Source organism: Salvia splendens, chromosome 7, assembly GCF_004379255.2.
Source record: "Salvia splendens isolate huo1 chromosome 7, SspV2, whole genome shotgun sequence".
Classification (NCBI taxonomy): domain Eukaryota; kingdom Viridiplantae; phylum Streptophyta; class Magnoliopsida; order Lamiales; family Lamiaceae; genus Salvia; species Salvia splendens.
Window position 1 is genome coordinate 14,454,621 of NC_056038.1, and position 20,264 is coordinate 14,474,884.

Here is a 20,264-nt window from a genome sequence, read left to right on the forward strand (position 1 = left end):
AAGTAATGCATAAAACTTGCTCTATAATGCATAAGACAAAGCAAATAATGATCATGATAAAATCACATTACAGCCTTATCAATCTATTCATCAAACTGAATCCTCTGTAATAATCTGAGTCTACAGCCCAATACAAACACTAATTATGTTTTAATCAACATAATGCATACATCATTGTACATACTGCACAGTCTTGCCTACATAATGCACACATACACACCAACGAAATCAGTTAAATTCCTTCATCCAAATCGACAAAAAACATAGATATAACTGAATAATCAACCAAATCGTCATTAATGGACAGAATCGACAACACACTGAACACAAAATCGACAATTTCCAGAAACATCTACAAAATCCGTATGGTTTCAATCGCAAAAATCGAACATATACCAAATACAACTCAGCAATAAACTAAAAATTAAATAATCGGCGCGCGCGAAACTTTTGAAACATACCTTGTCGACAGGAGTCGGTGTTTAGGAGCAGCTCTTAACGCCGGTAGCTTGTTGTCGCAGAAATGTGCACTGCTGCTATTTCTTCGAACGTTGCGGCAGGGAGTGAAAACTAGGGTTTACGGCAGTGGAGGGAGTGGATGGAGTGGTTTTGGTTGTGTGCGTAATGAATGAGGAAAGAAGAAGAGGCGGATGTTTTCAAATCCCGTAAAATTCGCATATACCAAAATATGGCGGTTCATGTTTCCGTCAAATGTCTACATTACCCCTGTAATGCATATAACCACCATCTATAATGCAACACGGATATAGATTTGTAGAATCAATCTGATCCGTTAATGCATTAGATCTAACGGATAATATTAAGAAGAAAATAGGATCTAATAGATGAAAAGGAGATTAATGTTCCCCTATATATATATATATATATATATATATATATATATATATATATATATATATAGAGTCTCATTATTCACAAATCCACTCTTAAAGACCGAACTACCGAACCATACCAAATTAGGGTTTTTAGATCTAGTTTTTTATGGATGAGAGACACAAATTTATCAATTATTTTTGCCATCATCACGAGCCTATTTTAATTCATCCGAAGGCAAATAAGTCATACTAACATGTTACGAAGATTTAATTTCATTCCAGTAGGTTTTTACTTCATTCCAGTAGGATTATTACTTCATTACAGTACGTAAATGCGGTTTCGCCATCGCGTGTCGTTCTTTCTCTCTACAATATCTATCACCACCACCACAACGCTGATATGGTGTAATAAACACATGGAATGATGTAATAAATTATTGGAATGAAGTATCTGTAGAAGCATTTGAAATCCTACTGGAATGAAGTAAAAACCTTATCCAATGAAGTAATAACGTTTCTGAATGAAGTAATAAACACACTTGAATAAATTGCATTTTTTAATATAAATAAAGTAAAAACTCAAGTCAATGAATTCAAATGAAACATATGTTGAATCATTTCAAAACATACTGGAAGAAAGTAAAAATATGTTGTAGTTTCAAGGTATTACGTACGGAATGAAGTAATAAACCTATACAATGAAGTAAAATGAGCTTGTAATGAAGACCGAAAAATTTACACAGCAGCACATCTCATCAAAAAAACTAGATCTAATGGCCCAGATTTGGTCTCTAGTTCGGTCTTTAAAATTGGTTCGACATTGATCACAACTCTATATATATATATATATATATATATATATATATATATATATATATATATAGTTTAATCCTCTAAATTTAGCTATTTTATTTATAAGATTTAATATAAAATTTAAAAATACGTAAAAAAAATTAATAAAAACAATCTTCTATGCAACCGAGCCCCCAACCCACTTCATCGGTGGACTTGGGCTGTGCTGAGCCCCATGCTGTCAGGCACATGGCGAGCCTGGGCCGGACTAGATCGACCTCGCCCACTCGACAATTCCATTTTCTACCAAAGATATGATCACTTAGTGACATATTGCGGAAATGATTGTTTCAATTATATTCTCAATGTACACAATGTTTGTTTGAGTTTTTTGAATCGTGTTCATGTCTATAACATCATAGCAAATTAGTTCAACATTTGGGATTTGCAATTAGTTTAGGAATTGTGCACACTTTTTTAAGTAGAAAGTGGTCAATATTATTGATTGGGTGCGATGCATAAAACTCGAGTCAACAGGGCATTGATGTGTAATTTTCGAGCTTTTATATTAATGGATTATTAACACACAAGTTTAATAAAATAGCTCTAATATTACAATCTATCTGCAAGAGTACAGAGTCGACTGTAGTACTTCGAGTGTCGAACCACAGGGAGACGTAGGTTATTTAACAAGAATTGACAAAATTAATAAACTAAATTTACAAACTAAGGTACGAAAATGGAGAAAGATGTCACTCCAAGTTGCTCATTAGACTTGAATCATTCTACGCCTATATCGAAAGCACATATTTGGGATTAATTAATCAACCTAATCGCGTGCATTGAACATGTTTGCGACGTATAATTCACAGTCAGCTGAACACTTGTTCCATAAATTAACTTTCAACGATATTAAATTCCTGCGGAAGCGCGGGAATAAAATATCATCTACTATAAGAACTTACCTAATCCATTGTCAAATTATCCTCTGAACAATTCAAATTCAACAACACATCAATTGATTAGTCCATCCAAGTTCATGTTAAAGAGACAATAAACAAGGATTAAAAATCTATAACGATAGAGGCCTCTAAAGTGATAGAATCTGATATTAAACACATCAACGATGTCAAAACGTGAATTCAAAGGTGCAGATACGGTCATACAAGTCTAAATCACAACTTGGAGCAACATAAAGAGCTTAGCCTAAGCACATGGTAATAATAATAATAATTAAAACCATAGGAAGCTTGCTCTTGTTGAGTGGAATGGAGATATGGAGATGGATCGTCGGATTTTCTTCCTTCTCTTCCTCCTCTTTTCTTCTCCAGCCGTCAACTCCCTCTCCCTATTAAAAAACGTCACCTCAACACTTCTCTCCTCTCCCCCTTTTTGTTTTTTTTCTTCTCCACCCCCTTTTCTTTTTCTTTTCATCATGAAACAAACTGTCTCCTTTTCCAAACTGCTACCCGGCCGGGTAGAATTTTACAATTACAAAATCATCCGGCCGGGTGGCCAATTTCTTGTACTTGCTGGAATTTTCGCACAACTTTTTCACCATCGAGTTTCATTCCTTATTTCACCATTCATTCATCTTCCTACACCACAAAACATACTTTTGCAAGCATCAAACTATATAAATCATGTAAAGTTAGGGGAATAAAAATGTACAATTTGATTCACATCAGGCATGGTCGAATAACAATACAAGGAGTTATGTTCATACTTAGGGGCTACTAAATGTTGGTTTTTGACCCCTTTTTTAAGGAGGCACCCATTCTGCTGAAGTTACGGGGCTATTTTGCCAAGTTCCTTAGAGAAAGTTGTCTCGCGCCCCTAGGTATTCTTTACATACCCACTTGTGTCAGCTTCGAGTACGTGTACTCTTTCATTTAAAGTTCGACGAAATATGAACCCAAGACTAAACCTTGATGTACCCCAGAAGAATACATTTATGTTACCCTGAGACATACTGACAGATGTCGATCGCCGATGAGTTAATGGAACTTAAATTTGGAATGACCAAAATAGTTAACCTAAGAGTTCACCTATAAACTTATTACTAACATTCAATTCCCAACTAAAACATTACCGGTTGGTAATGAAGTTCATAATGTGGTTGAATGCAAGAAATGATCAACATTTTAGTTTGAGATAGGTCAAAAGCACTAAAGGCATTGCCCATGTGCCACACAATCTTGTATTCTTGTTTGTCTTTAAAAATCATCTTTCTTTTTTTTTCTAAATTAATAAAAGCCAACGAACTATTCCCCCTTATAAAAATAGTTCTTTTTTCCATTTTGATCCATTTCAAAAAAATAGCTCTTTTCTATTTTTGGCAATTCTTTTTTCTCTTATAAGGTAGGCCACATTCTTTAGTAACAAAACTTCAATCACTTTTTCTTTCTACAGCTCTCTACTTTACCAATTTTGCATTAAAACTTGTGACGTCCTTAAAATTCCTATTTGTATGGGACGGAGGGAGTATTTACTAAGTAATTCTCACCAACAATCTAATATATTAAAGGGCAAATTGTTGTAAAAACTAAAAATCATAAAGTTTACAAAAATTTTGGATTAATCCCGCAATTTAAAAAAAAGTCAATTATTATAATAACTTTAAAATTTTTGTCAATTATCTTAATAATTTAGATTTTGGAGTAATTATATATGATTTGGAAGCCAAATACTTTAGCATGCTCTTGTATTCTACATTTTTCAAACTAAATTTAATACTAGCTTTTATGAGTAATATACACATCTGCAAAAGAAATCATGGATTTCGGTTTCTACGTCACACACAAATTTCCTCCAAATATAATAAATATATGAGATAATTAAAAAAATACTATCAAATTTATAATATAATTCATTATTTGTAAAACTGTGGGATATACCAAAATTTACTGAATTTATATATTTTGTCTCTTTGGCCTATATTAAATCCCCTAGTTAAAAAAAAGAAGTGGTATGTTAATAAGTTACTCCTAATATCGAATCTCATAAGTAAAAGTTGGTGTGCAATTCATTCCATACGTGATAGTGATAGTGATAGTGATAGTGATAGAAGCAGGTAGCCCACACCAAATCCTCGAATCATTCATTCATCCGTCGCGATGGTTGCTGCCCTCGTCAAGGCCGCCGTCGCCGATGCCTTTGTGACCTTCATGTGGATTTTCTGCGCCTCCTCCCTCGGCGCTGTCACCTACGTCCTCGCCTCTGCTCTCGGCGTCGCCCCTGGCCTCCCCTCCCTTCTCATCACCACTTTTCTCATCTTCCTCCTCCTCTTCATTTTTGGCTTCATTGCCGATCTCCTCGGCGGCGCCTCCTTCAATCCCACCGATACCGCGGCCTTCTACGCCGCCGGCCTCGGCGCTGACTCTCTCATTTCCGCCGCCGTCCGCTTCCCCGCTCAGGTCTGATTAATTAAGATTCTCAATTTTGTGTTTTGCCTTGATAATAACGAAATTTAACTTTGACTTTGAATGAAAGCCACACTTCTAGATACTGATCGAATGAATAGTGTTGGTTGAATATATGAAAAATTGTACTCACTCCATCCCACATCCCATTACGATATGAATAAATTAGATAATTAGTGAGAGAATAAAGTAGGATTGGGTAAGTAAGATTGGTTTAGTGTGTTAGACTTTGTCAAATAATGAAAGACTACCGCTCAACTGAAATAGGACAGCTCAAAAAAAATACTCCTTCCGTTCCATAGTAGTGGAGACATTTTTTTCGGATATTAAGAAAATTGTCTAAATGTGTTAAACAAAAAGATAATAAAGTAGGATTTAAAAAAAAGTAGAGATAATAAAGTAAGAAAGAGGAAAAGTAAGAATGAGAAAATGTGTTACTTTTTACTACTAAAAAAGGAAATGACTCTGCTACTATGGAACACTCAAAATGGAAAAATGACCCTATTACTATAGAATGAAGGGAGTATGACTTAGTACTAATGGGATATGGGAGTAGTTTATTGTTCCATTACTATATCAACTGGGTGTGTGGACAGGCAGCTGGTGCAGTGGGTGGTGCGGTGGCGATTATAGAAGTGATGCCGGTTAAGTACAAGCACATGCTCGGGGGTCCTTCTCTCAAGGTTGACACCAACACCGGAGCAACTGCTGAAGGGGTTTTGACCTTCATAATGACCTTGGCTGTCCTCTTCATCATCCTTAAGGGTCCTAAAAGCGTGATTGTCAAGAACTGGATGCTTGCTATGTCAACTGTGTCTCTCGTAGTTGCAGGTACCACTTATACAGGACCTTCCATGAATCCTGCTAATGTAAGCCATCTCTCTCTCTCGCTTGTTTTTAACAAGTTGCAATAGTCTTGTTTTTTTTGTTGTCTTGCATATTGATCAGTAGCTTTTTATTCACAGAACTTAATGGTGAGTCATAGTAGAGATGATATACAGTCATAGTTCCAAGAGTAAGACAGCGAAATATGTGCTGTTTCCTAGCTTCTTCACTTCAGCTCAGAAAGCTTTTTTAGGAGTGATTATCTGGTTCCTGTTTAACTTTTTCATGTTTTGATCTTTTTGCTCGTGGGAGATAACATTTCATGCATAGCTACATAGCCAAGAAAATAAATGGGCCTCATGGAATATTTATTTTGAGTTTTAGAAAGCGACCATATGGAAAACCTGATGCTTAAGTTTGTCGCTTTAAAATTATAATGATATGATTTTGTAAATTGTGTGTGATCCCATTACTACTGTTGAATAATTTTATCACCTGAGTTCTCTAGGATAAAGAGCAACATTGATGGTGATTGTATGTGTTAATCTTGTGCACCTCAATATAGTCATAGATGACTTTCTTCCCTAAAGGATGTGATAATTCTGGTTTAAAACAGTCTATTTGTGAATATAAGCTCAATATGTCGTATTCAAGTTGTTTCAGTCCATCCCTTTACTCCTTTAATGTGTTATTCTGCTGATTTTCACTGAACACAAAAAGTGAAAGCAAGAATCGACCCAACATCTGGTTCTCTGATAAAATTCTAATTGGTATATATGTTGGGATTGGATTTCTGTGTGAAGTTTTGGAATTCTGTGCGACGTTGCAACCTGTTTTGACATGTCACATATGTTATTTTGAATGTAATAATGGTGTGTTTTTGTACGTCTTCATTGGCAGCTTTAGTTTGCATGTATAGAACAAATGGATATAGATTGTTCGTCCTGGCTTATGATAGTGTGTTTTTAGTTTGAACTAAGTATGCATGGTTGATGTGTGCAGGCATTTGGGTGGGCTTATGTAAATAATGCGCACAATACTTGGGAGCATTTCCTTGTGTATTGGATCAGTCCCTTCGTCGGATCGATACTGGCCGCCTGGGTTTTCCGTTTTCTATGTCCTCCTCCACCCCCAAAGCAGAAGAAAGCTTGAAAGGGCTATTCAATTAGGAACACATTTTAATTTACTTTACTTAGGCCATTCAGTTCATGGATGGTGGTGAACTCGTATCCAGTCAAATAAGTATTAAATTTGTAGTTGCAAGATGTGGATTGAATATGTTCATGAAAATTTAAAGGAAAAAAGGTATTGGGTTTATGGTTGCTTTCGATACCGATGAAGAACTAACTTTACAGAAACTTGCATGTGTCAAATGATCTTATCTTTTTGGCACGAGATCACTCTCTCTCGACTCTCGAGACATGTCTAAAGACATCAAGTCAGATAGAAAAAATAAAATGAATTTTACATGCTTTAACATTTGTAAGTCTCACTATATTAGCTGTAAGTCTTATACTCCCTCCGTCTCATAGAAATATGACACATTTTCTTTTTCGTTCGTCTCATACAAAATAGTCCATATCCATTTATGATAACCTTTTTCTTCTTCTCTTTTACTTTATCATTTATGGACTTCACCATCCACTATACAATTTTAACCATTTTTTCTTCTTCTCTCTTATTTTACCAATTATACATTAAAATCCGTGTCAAACCCAAATGACCTATTTATATGGGACGCAGGGAGTATATGATATGATGTCTAGTTGTCTACTATACTTGCAGTTCCAAAAAAGCATGTTAGATCCACAGGTCTTGGATGCTACTACTTTCAATATTATTGTCAGCTTCCTGCCTCTTCCTGCGTATTGCCCAACCAATGAAGTGGGATAATTCTTTAATTCATTGTGCATACATCAATATTATCCAACATGCCTGGAAATCCTCATTGTTCTCCAATATGTAGAAGTCTTTTCATGTCTTCTTCAGTGGGCTTTCTCAGATACTCATCACTGAAGTTAGAAATAACACCTTCAACAAACCTGATACAAATGACTTGTGTATTCATTCTCAAGTATTTGCCGTGCATGTATGTTGTTGTCCCGTAGGCCAAAACCCTCATCGATGTAGCATATTCTGAATCACAGACATAGCAAGTTGACTAGTGGTGTCACGCTTTTGCAAAAGAGGTGCGAGCTTGTTCATTATTTTTTTCGAACAAAGGTTTTTGCATGCGATACCTTGTTCCAAAAAAAATTGTGGGTGATGGATTACATCTTCAGCAATGTACTGCTCGAAAACACGGCATGCTCGTAAACATTATCGGGACCCTTCTCACATTTTCTTTCAATGCATCGTATTGTAGCTCTAGCCATATGGTATGTATGTTGTAAAGATAGAGATGTTTCACAAATAGCTACATCATTTGTCATTGGATCAATTTGCCGATTTTGTTCAACGATTTTTGTCCCCATTCATCATCTTCGAGGAATTTGGAAGCATCAAAATTAGAACTTGATGACATTTTTTTAGGGTGGATTTGTGTAAGCATCATTTGTCTTCTTGTGAGCATATGTGATTCTGGTCTTGCTATATTTCTTCGATAACATGCTCGCAGATCTTTGGTGATCTTTTTACATTCCAAATTGTTCTTTATCCAATTTGTCATGAGCCTCCATCTGTAAGAATACACTAGTATAAATGTCACGACCGCCCTTTAGGGTTGATAAATACGGGCGATCGTGATTAAAAGAATTTAATAAACAGACGGAAAAGATTAGGATTTCAACACAAGTTGGACCAACTATTAATATCCAATTAAATAACCAAGAGTTTAATATTATCCAACAAGAAATTCGGAAAATCCATTATCCTAGCAATTAAAGTTGTCGGCCCAAATAAAACATGAATGAACGAAAAGTCACAGCGGAAACGACCAAGAGTAAGGGTGACGTCATGTGTGAAGACACAACGACACCCATAATTCAAAAACAACAGTTCATTTACCAATTGACTTGCTCAACACCACCGTACTCTCGTCGCCGCTCAACCTGCACATAAGGAAAACACATGCAGGGCTGAGTACTATAAAAATACTCAATGGGCTCATGCCGAAAACATTTTCAATAAAGAGTAATTTATCATGACATTCACAAGTAACCATCGGGGTTTAGCTTTAGAAATGCCCGAGGCATTCAAAATCATTTCCATTTCAAACATCGACTGATCAGTCATTTTCCCATAGACGTTTACCATATCTGTCAATACATGACTTGGAATGTGGCCACAAACCAAGCCACTAGACCGGCCAGCCCGTACGCTAGCACACGATCTACCATAGGTGTACACTAGCCCAAGTAGGGTTTGCGGCCCTACAAGGACCCGAATTCGATTTATATAATAATGGCATAAAGCCACATCAGATAAGCACGTAAAAATCAAATCATAGCATGATAAATACAGTTTCATTTCCATCGATAAAATATTTAGGACGTTGTCCTTATTTAAAAGAAAGCCCACCTCAATTGAATAATTCTCTACACTTCCTTCCCTTTGGTATCTCGATTCCCTTGCGAAGTCTCACCTTTAGAATTTAAATAATACATATATCAACATACTTTCCAATTAAATAAATAAAATGCATGCGCTCTACTTGAAGTCTTTTATCTTGTTCTCTCAATTTTTCGCTTATTCGGCCGCTTACGCCAAAAATCGCTCCGATGGCTCCTCGTAATTTCCCTCTTGATATCGAATTAAAATCCCCAAAATTAATAAAAGTAATTAAATTATCGCAAGCATTTTCCCCTCGAACTATATTTATTTCGAACTTAGGATATAATTATTCGTTCGTTGAAATATTCCGAAATTAATTAGATAATTCGACACAATTAATTATCGGCCCAAAGATTTATTTAAAAGCCCCAAAACTTAATTATTTCCCCCACTTTATGTCTCCAATTAAATTAGGAAGCCCCAACAAATTAAATAGGAGCCCAACTAACCAAATCCTACCATTTAAATTAAAAAGGCCCAAAGCTAATTCTTATTTTTCCTCAATCAATTAACAAGGCCCAAAACAAAAAAAAACAAAAGGCCCATACCATTTATTTCTAATTAATGAGGCCCAAAATCAAAATGTACTTCCCCCTCACATTCACACTCTCGGTTCTCTCTCCCTCTCTCCCTCTTCTTCTTTCTCTCTTCTTCTTTCTCTCTCGCCCAAAATTGCAGAAGCTCGACGCCGGAAGGTCGCTGGTGCTGCCGTCGCTGTCGGGAGGCGCTGCTGTGCTCCCTGCCAAAAGCCGCCGTCGCACGGTCAGGCCGCAGCAGGAGGCGTAGCGCCGTTCGCCCGTGCCGCAAACCACCGTCGCCGTCATTCAATCGGGGTCGTCCCTACTTACCCCAAACGGATACCGCGCAACCCCGAACAACTCCAAACAGCCCCGAATCGACCCGAATCAATACCGCGCTGCCCCGATTTCCTCCCCGAAGCTAAGTTCTTTATTTGATTAAAATTTGTTTCTTTAGATTATTTTGCTTCGATTCAAGGTATATTGCACATTGTGGTAATTGTAGGGTGTAATGTGCATGGATGCAGTAGAATGAAATTGAAATTTGGATGGGAGAGGTGTTTACCTTCAATTGCAGACGGTTGTTGAGGAAGAAAAAAATGGTTCTTGAAGCTGGAGGATTTTGGTTACTGCCAATAGCACAATTTGATGTTAGATTTTGAAGCAGGAGAAAGTTTAGATACAATCGATAGGATTTAGTTTACCTTGAGTAGAAGTTGAAGGATAATTCTTGGTTTTTCTTGCTTGGAAAGAAATAACTAAATTGGAGATTTAAAATAGAGGGATGGGTAGTTTGGATGTGAGAGAGATTTGGGGAGAGAGGGGAACGGTTTTTTTCTCCAACGTGGGGAAGGAGAGAATTTTAAAATCTGCTTTCTTTTTTTTATATATGTTGGATAAATTTGAATTTATTTAATATTTATTTGCAGATCACGGAGGATGAATATCTCATCACGGAGCAGGAAATATCTGTGTAAAATCTTTAATTAAGATTAGAATTAAAGATTTTTTTATTTTAATTAGTTTAGCTTAATTTACAGCCCATTGTATTTTATTTTAAATTGTGCAGTACACAATTTATTAATCCCGGACTGGACTTTTATATTAATTATTTAATTTATCGGATCCAACACGGAATTGAGTCCAATAAATATTCCTCACGGGCAGGAATTAATTAGATTCGCGCAGTCATTTATTTCACAAATCTTAGTCCAACACCAATTAATTCACCACAATTAAATCACGGATCTTCGCAAAACAATAGCATTAAAACCAGTACTTTAGGGTTCACAAATTAGGGTTCAAAAAGTGGGGCGTTACATCCTACCACCCTTAACAGAAATTTCGTCCCGAAATTTGCTACCCTCAAGTAAAGAGTTCTGGGTACAATTCCATCATTTTATCCTCATTCTCCCACGTGGCTTCTTCATGCCCATGATTTTCCCATAGCACTTTCACACAAGCAACAGGTTTATTCCTCACATTCTGGATCTTTCGGTCTAAAATGGATTGGGGTCTCTCCTCATAGCTCAAGTCTGGATTCAACGCGACTTCCTCAAAACGGATCACGTGCTTTGGGTCGAACATGTATTTCCGTAACTGTGACACATGGAAAACGTTGTGCACATTTCCAAGGCTTGGTGGCAGCGCCAATCGATATGCGACGGGGCCTACTCCTTCAAGAATTTCGTAAGGCCTAATAAATCGCGGCTTCAATTTGCCATTGACGCCAAATCGTGTTATCCCTTTTGACGGGGATACTTTCAGAAAAACTTTGTCGCCAGCTTGGAATTGTAAATTAGTTTGTCGGACATCCGCGTATGATTTTTGTCCGTCTTGAGCTTCTTTTATCCTTTCACGAATTTGCCGCACGATTCCCACCATCTCTTCAACTGCATCGGGTCAAGTATTCTTCTCTCGCCAACTTCGTCCCGGTAGAGCAGCGATGTTTATCGTTGCCTGAAAACTGTTGTTATAGGCGAACTCGATCAGTGGTAGTGCTGCCTCCCAACTTCCTCCTCGGTAGAGTACCACGGTTCTCAACATATCCTCGAGAGTTTGGATCGTTCTTTCGGACTGCCCATCTGTCTGCGGGTGAAACGCTGTGCTAAAATTCAATCGGGTTCCTAGCTCACGTTGTAGGCTGATCCAAAATCTTGAAGTGAACTTCTGGTCACGGTCAGACGTGATCGTCACTGGGACTCCATGCAGTCGCACTATTTCCCTTATATAAATTTGAGCTAGCTTGTTTGATCCATAGGTTATGGGAATCGGTATGAAGTGTGCACTCTTGGTGAGTCGGTCTATAATTACTCAAATGGCGGTGTTCCCTTTCGGAGTCCTTGGCAAACCCGTCACGAAATCCATAGCGATGTGCTCCCATTTCCACTCAGGAATCTCTAGTGGTTGTAACTTCCCATACGGTCGTTGATGTAGAGTCTTCACTTGCTGGCAGACTAAACATTTCTTGACAAATTACGCTATGCCCCTCTTCATACCATTCTACCAAAAGGACTTCTTCAGATCTTGATACATTTTCGTACTTCCTGGGTGGGCGGTGTAAAGAGTCTCATGTGCTTCACTCATAACCTCATTTTTGAGCTCCTCGTTACCCGGCATGCATAGTCTTCCTTCGAAAGTAAGGGCATTGTCACCTTCTTCACTAAAATTCTCAGATTCGCCAGTTCGCACTCCTACACGAATTTCCTTCAATTTCGCATCCATCTGTTGTGCTTCAATAATCCTCGACCTTAGATCAGGTTCAACAACTAAAGTGGCGATTCGTGCATCCACTGTTTCAGGTGTCTTTACCACTTCCAAACGCATCTTGCTGAACTCGCGAATCAGGCTTTCCTCTTTGGTGAGAAAAGAGGCCAGTTGGGAATGGTCCTTCCGGCTCAAAGCATCTGCCACTACATTTGCTTTGCCGGGGTGGTAATTGATGCCATAATCGTAGTCCTTCACCAACTCGAGCCATTTTCGTTGCCGCATGTTCAAATCTTTCTGCTCGAAGAAATACTTCAGGCTTTTGTGATCCGTAAAGATCTCACATCGAACTCCGTAGAGATGATGTCTCCAAATCTTTAAGGCGTGTACTACCGCTGCTAACTCCAAGTCGTGGGTTGGATAGTTCAACTCGTGTGGCCTCAATTGTCGTGACGCGTAAGTAATCACTTTTTTGTTTTGCATCAACACACATCCAAGTCCCACCTTCGAAGCGTCAGTGTATACCACATAGTTCACTCCAGGCTCCGGCACGGCCAGAATCGGTGCACTAGTTAGCTTCTCCTTCAAGAGTTGAAAACTTGTCTCACACTCCAGGGTCCAATTGACTTTTACTCCCTTCTTGAGTTGTTGGGTCATGGGTCTCGCTATCTTGGAGAATCCCTCTATAAACCTTCGGTAGTATCCTCCCAAACCTAGGAAACTCCGAATCTCGCTTGGTGTTGAAGGTGCTTTCAATTGTTGTACCGCCTCAACCTTGGCGGGATCCACTCGTATTCCTTCTGCCGACACTATGTGACCAAGGAAGTTCACTTACTTAAGCCAAAACTTACACTTGCTGAATTTGGCATATAGTTTCTCACTCCTCAACGGCTCCAAAGTGATTCGCATGTGTTCCTCGTGTTCCTTCTCATTCTTCGAGTAGACGAGTACATCATCTATGAAGACCAAAACGAATTTATCCCACTATGGATGAAATACTCGATTCATCAAATCCATGAATACCGCAGGTGCATTGGTCAATCCAAACGACATTACCACCAACTCATAGTGACCATATCTTGTGCGAAAAGCGGTCTTCGGTATGTCTTCTCTTTGGACCCTCAATTGATGGTATCCGGACCTTAAGTCCATCTTTGAGATCACACCGGCTTCTCGGAGTTGATCGAATAGGTCATCTATCCTCGGCAGTGGATATTTGTTCTTGAGAGTCATCTTGTTCAACTCTCTATAATCGATACACATTCTCATCGATCCATCCTTCTTCTTCACGAAAAGCACAAGCGCGCCCCACGGTGAAACACTGGGTCTAATGAAACCCAAGTCCATAAGTTGTTGTAGTTGTATCTTGAGTTCTTCCAACTCTTTAGGCGCCATTCGATATGGGGCCTTAGACACCGGTGCCGACCCTAGCTCTAGGTCGATTGTGAACTCCAATTGTCGATCTGGCGGTGGGCCAGGTAAAGCTTCAGGAAAAACATCTGCAAATTCTCGTACCACAACAACGTCCTCCAGTTTCCTTTCTTCCTTCTCATCTCCTTGTAGATAGACCAGATAGGCAGGATGCCATTTTCTTAACATCGTAGTGGCTTGGAGTGCGGAGATGATAGATGTTTTCCAGTTCATCGTGATTCCATGATACACAATTGGTTCCTTTCCAGGGGCTTGTAATGATATTTGTTTCTCCTTACAACGAATAGTAGCAAGATTCGCAGTTAACCAATCCATTCCCAATATTAAATCGATACCCCCCATTGCCATGACTCGTAAGTTGTGCACGACTAGCTTAAGTTCCCCCAAAAATTTCTACTTTCGAGCATGTTCGAGAAATCTCTATTACCTCTCTCACTGGTAAGGTCACCATCATCTTATGTTCTGATTCATTAACAGGCAAACTTAATGTGTCCATACATAGTTCTGATATGAAAGAATGCGATGCGCCCGTATCAAATAACACGACAATAGGTGTATCGAGAAGTTCGCCCATACCTGCCAAGTTCCCGTTCTCGTGACTCCCTTGTTAAGTCTTGGGTGATTTAGAACTCAATGCATATGCTCTAGCCTGGGAGGGAAGTCTTGGACGGTGAGGTTGTTGTTGTCGCGGAGATTGATCACGATTCATCCTTAGTTGTGCCGGTGCTGCCCTCGACTGATGAAGGAATCCTTGATTGTTCTGCCTTGACCCCATCCCGTCATTCTTTATCGGACACTCTCTAGAGAAGTGGTCATTTCCCCACAGTTAAAGCACTTGGTAGTGTTCTGCATTCTACACTCTCCGAAATGGTACTTGGAGCACACATTGCATTGTGGTGGTTTGGGTGGGAAGTCACCCCTCTGGTTAGAGAAATTTTGTCTACCCCATACTTTGGTCGGTTTTGGGTGGGCTGGTACCTCTTGTTTTCATAGTGGGTCGTATTCCCATCTCACTTTCTCTTCTCTCGAGAATAATGTGGTGGAGGCAGTGCCAGTGTAATGTTCTCCGTCACCCTCTCCTTGGGCATAGCTGCCTCAACATCTAGCGCGAGAGCCAACGCCTCCGCATATGTAAGCCTCCCACGACTGGCTAATGCCATTTGTATCTCATGCCTTAAGCCCGACGGAACTTCTCAGCCATCTTCTTATTGGTATCCCTTGTTTGATATTGTAAGACTCTGTCGTCTTCGCCTTTTGATAACTTTTGGGATATACTTGTTGTATATCTACGTCTTAATGTCCCCCCATGTCATTGTATCCACTTGCTCAGTGGTCATGGTCCTTTGCTTGTCCCACCAAAAGTCGGTCGAATCCGTGAATTGGTAGGTTACACAAATCAAACGCTCTCCCTTAGTCCACCTGAAGAATTTGAAGATGGTCTCCAATGCGCGTATCTAAGTCTCGGCCTTTGTTGGCTCTCCTACCCCATCGAAGATAGGAGGATTTTGCTTTAGCAAAACCTATTCAATATGCCATTCTGGCTTAAGTGGAGGAGGTGAAGATGGTGGTGCTTGCACGCGTTTCTCCTTTCGATTGTTTCCCATTTTAATTGATTCAATTTCGCCACTTGCTGGACGATTTTCTCTCGTCTACGACCTTCGTTCGTATATCATAATCTATCAGGGTGCTCGTATTTTCATTCCATTACTATCGTACGACAATGATCTTATGCGACGACCTTAACCCTCCGACTCGCAGTTGTTATCCGTATATCCCTTGATCAACCACTTACATAAATTCTGAGCCGCAAAACGTGATCATTTGATGTACACGGCTTCTCTCAGCTTGCTACAACTAAGCATAGATGTATAAATATTCGACTACTCATGTTATTAGGGTATCATTTTGTATGTGTCTCTTGAAACTTATTCCTCATATTGTGTTTGCAGAGATCGAGCCATTGTCTTCCTTGAGAGTCTTGTATCAAGAATTTAGAAATCTATTTAACAGTCTTACTTGGATCAGAACGAGTTTCAACATGGGGAGCACTATTGAAATTGCCCTTGATTAGAATGGCTCCGAAAATGACTCAAGAGGAACAAGAATGAGTCACTACTTTCATTAAAAGGAAACAGTGATGCATCACTTGCAAATTGCAGGTCAATCAAAGGTTTTAAATGCACGAAAAGAATACCATTGTCAAGGAGCTTCACAGAAAAAAGTTTATGAGAATCCAAGTAAGTACTGTCGATTAAATTCATCCATTCTAGCTACAAAGGTAGCACTCCGTCATTTCCCGAAGATAATAAATGTGTTCTCGAAAACTCTAGATTCGAAGTCAAGATTCTTGGTGTCGTTACAGCAATTAACTGTCCTTGAAGATCACACCTTCATATTGTTTTTGGCACGCCATAGCGGTCATTCTCATTAAAACATGGTAATAACCCTCCCGGCCTTAACGTGTCATAAGTGTTGTCATATTTGTAACGCGTCGTCGCATTAACATGTTATGCACTATTGCATTCACTTTATTTGATTGAATGCACAAAATCTCGTCGTTGTAAGGATACATCACCTAACATTTCTTCTTGTCTTGATCTCGTTAGAAACTTCCTTTCGTTTTGTTCTTATCATCCAGGGAAGACAATAGGCAATTACAATAATCCGTCTAGTTCGAAGTACATGTTTTCGTTTATCCCATCACTCAGGAAAGTGATATTGTAGTTATCAGTTTACAACTGTGTTCGAGCACGTTCGGCCTAGCATACTTCTTAGGCACTCTATGTTTTCCAGACATAGTTCATAGTCTCATACTTATACATATATTCGATCATTGTTTAATTCAAGCTTCATATAGATTCTACATTTGCAACGAAGTTCAAAATTCCACATTTCACTTTCACAATGATTCTATACAATACCTCGTACTTCATCAATAATGAATTATCATCACATAAAACGTTATTTATATATTGCGCAGTCAAACATGTTTATCCATATAAACCATTTTGCTTCCCATAGCATTCCATCCCGTGTATATTAATATTTAAAATAGTAACTCAATCAATCCATCGTTCATGGAATCACATTTCATAAAAAATCATGCAATTCATGTCCATCACAATCACATAATTGCAACTACACACGCGTCATACTTTGCGTTTCCTAGTTCCAAAATCATAAAATTTCAACAAAATATGCATTAGAATTTTCGCCGTTCAAGTAATCAACATATATGTTCTTTAAATTGAATTTGCAATTCGAACATGTAATAACAAGTCCTCACCTTAGGCATGCGATTCATATTCACACTTCAATATCCATAACATTCAACACCTTCAATCACATACTCCCATAGTGTCTCACGTCTCGTATGACCACAACAATTTCGAAAAGCTATAGTATTTACTTTAAATTTCCAATAGGCCCAAAATTGCCATTTTCGTAAGGAACCATTTTTTCCATCGAATTTCAAAAATTTTGGGATTCATTTAAAAGTCGCCAAAATATTCTTACCCCTTCTTTCGTGGTTGGGCGTGACGAGTTGTGGTGTTGAGCCTTCGATGTTTAACACTTTAGTCAATTAATGCAAGGATAGATTTTGACTCCAAAAAAACTCTTGGGTCCAGAGCGGAAAGAAACTGAGGCTCTGATACCAAACTGTCACGACCGCCCTTTAGGGTTGATAAATACGGGCGATCGTGATTAAAAGAATTTAATAAACAGACGGAAAAGATTAGGATTTCAACACAAGTTGGACCAACTATTAATATCCAATTAAATAACCAAGAGTTTAATATTATCCAACAAGAAATTCGGAAAATCCATTATCCTAGCAATTAAAGTTGTCGGCCCAAATAAAACATGAATGAACGAAAAGTCACAGCGGAAACGACCAAGAGTAAGGGTGACGTCATGTGTGAAGACACAACGACACCCATAATTAAAAAACAACAGTTCATTTACCAATTGACTTGCTCAACACCACCGTACTCTCGTCGCCGCTCAACATGCACATAAGGAAAACACATGCAGGGCTGAGTACTATAAAAATACTCAATGGGCTCATGCCGAAAACATTTTCAGTAAAGAGTAATTTATCATGCCATTCACAAGTAACCATCGGGGTTTAGCTTTAGAAATGCCCGAGGCACTCAAAATCATTTCCATTTCAAACATCGACTGATCAGTCATTTTCCCATAGACGTTTACCATATTTGGCCACAAACCAAGCCACTAGACCGGCCAGACCGTACGCTAGCACACGATCTACCATAGGTGTACACTAGCCCAAGTAGGGTTTGCGGCCCTACAAGGACCCGAATTCGATTTATATAATAATGGCATAAAGCCACATCAGATAGGCACGTAAAAATCAAATCATAGCATGATAAATACAGTTTCATTTCCATCGATAAAATATTTAGGACGTTGTCCTTATTTAAAAGAAAGCCCACCTCAATTGAATAATTCTCTACACTTCCTTCCCTTTGGTATCTCGATTCCCTTGCGAAGTCTCACCTTTAGAATTTAAATAATACATATATCAACATACTTTCCAATTAAATCAATAAAATGCATGCGCTCTACTTGAAGTCTTTTATCTTGTTCTCTCAATTTTTCGCTTATTCGGCCGCTTACGCCAAAAATCACTCCGATGGCTCCTCGTAATTTCCCTCTTGATATCGAATTAAAATCTCCAAAATTAATAAAAGTAACTAAATTATCGCAAGCATTTTCCCCTCGAACTATATTTATTTCGGACTTAGGATATAATTATTCGTTCGTTGAAATATTCCGAAATTAATTAGATAATTCGACACAATTAATTATCTGCCCAAAGATTTATTTAAAAGCCCCAAAACTTAATTATTTCCCCCACTTTATGTCTCCAATTAAATTAGGAAGCCCCAACAAATTAAATTGGAGCCCAACTAACCAAATCCTACCATTTAAATTAAAAAGGCCGAAAGCTAATTCTTATTTTTCCTCAATCAATTAACAAGGCCTAAAACAAAAAAAAACCAAAAGGCCCATACCATTTATTTCTAATTAATGAGGCCCAAAATCAAAATGTACTTCCCCCTCACATTCACACTCTCGGTTCTCTCTCTCTCCCTCTTCTTCTTTCTCTCCTCTTCTTTCTCACTCGCCCAAAATTGCAGAAGCTCGACGCCGGAAGGTCGCTGCTGCTGCTGTCGCTGCCGGGAGGCGCTGCTGTGCTCCCCGCCGGGAGGCGCTGCTGTGCTCCCCGCCGGAAGCCGCCGTCGCACGGTCAGGCCGCAGCAGGAGGCGCAGCACCGTTCGCCTGTGCCGCAAACCACCGTCGCCGTCATTCAATCGGGGCCATCCCTACTTACCCCGAACGGATACCGCGCAACCCCGAACAACTCCGAACAGCCCCGAATCGACCCGAATCAATACCGCGCAGCCCCGATTTCCTCCCCGAAGGTAAGTTCTTTATTTGATTAAAATTTGTTTCTTTAGATTATTTTGCTTCGATTCAAGGTATATTGCAGATTGTGGTAATTGTAGGGTGTAATGTGTATGGATGCAGTAGAATGAAATTGAAATTTGGATGGGAGAGGTGTTTACCTTCAATTGCAGACGGTTGTTGAGGAAGAAAAAAAATGGTTCTTGAAGCTGGAGGATTTTGGTTACTGCCAATAGCACAATTTGATGTTAGATTTTGAAGCAGGAGAAAGTTTAGATACAATCGATAGGATTTAGTTTACCTTAAGTAGAAGTTGAAGGATGATTCTTGGTTTTTCTTGCTTGCAGAGAACGGGTAGAATGGAAAGAAATAACTAAACTGGAGATTTAAAATAGAGGGATGGATAGTTTGGATGTGAGAGAGATTTGGGGAGAGAGGGGAACGGTTTTTTTCTCCAACTTGGGGAAGGAGAGAATTTTAAAATCTGCTTTCTTTTTTTTTTATATATGTTGGATAAATTTGAATTTATTTAATATTTATTTGCAGATCACGAAGGATGAATATCTCATCACGGAGCAGGAAATATCTGTGTAAAATCTTTAATTAAGATTAGAATTAAAGATTTTTTTTATTTTAATTAGTTTAGCTTAATTCACAGCTCATTGTATTTTATTTTAAATTGTGCAGTACACAATTTATTAATCACGGACTGGACTTTTATATTAATTATTTAATTTATCGGATCCAA

At 38.6% G+C, this 20,264-nt stretch overlaps 1 protein-coding gene and 2 long non-coding RNA genes across 3 annotated transcripts; 2 read left to right on the top strand and 1 right to left on the bottom strand.

The window, feature by feature from the left end:
- The first annotated feature begins 4,641 nt into the window (after window positions 1-4,641).
- On the top strand, window positions 4,642-7,192 carry LOC121811205 (aquaporin SIP1-1-like). Its single transcript, XM_042212013.1, has 3 exons — window positions 4,642-5,044; window positions 5,647-5,919; window positions 6,878-7,192. The coding sequence occupies exons 1-3, from the start codon at window positions 4,745-4,747 to the stop codon at window positions 7,025-7,027; spliced, it is 723 nt and encodes a 240-aa protein (XP_042067947.1). The 5' UTR covers window positions 4,642-4,744; the 3' UTR covers window positions 7,028-7,192.
- Window positions 7,193-8,657: 1,465 nt separating this feature from the next.
- Window positions 8,658-20,040, bottom strand: LOC121741373. The gene is made up of 6 exons (XR_006037846.1): window positions 19,818-20,040; window positions 19,678-19,742; window positions 18,540-18,603; window positions 10,511-10,574; window positions 9,395-9,458; window positions 8,658-8,925 (listed from the first exon to the last, which is right to left on the bottom strand). It is a non-coding gene; the product is annotated as an uncharacterized LOC121741373 (long non-coding RNA).
- Window positions 19,179-20,242, top strand: LOC121741374. Its single transcript, XR_006037847.1, has 2 exons — window positions 19,179-19,533; window positions 20,063-20,242. It is a non-coding gene; the product is annotated as an uncharacterized LOC121741374 (long non-coding RNA).
- The last annotated feature ends 22 nt before the right edge of the window (window positions 20,243-20,264 follow it).

Excerpts from the sequence above, each read along its gene's own strand:
- LOC121811205 (XM_042212013.1), top strand. The coding sequence starts at position 4,745 with ATGGTTGCTGCCCTCGTCAAGGCCGCCGTCGCCGATGCCTTTGTGACC. Across the intron at positions 5,045-5,646 it reads CCGTCCGCTTCCCCGCTCAG|GCAGCTGGTGCAGTGGGTGG; the intron begins GTCTGATTAATT and ends GTGTGTGGACAG. Across the intron at positions 5,920-6,877 it reads CTTCCATGAATCCTGCTAAT|GCATTTGGGTGGGCTTATGT; the intron begins GTAAGCCATCTC and ends TGATGTGTGCAG.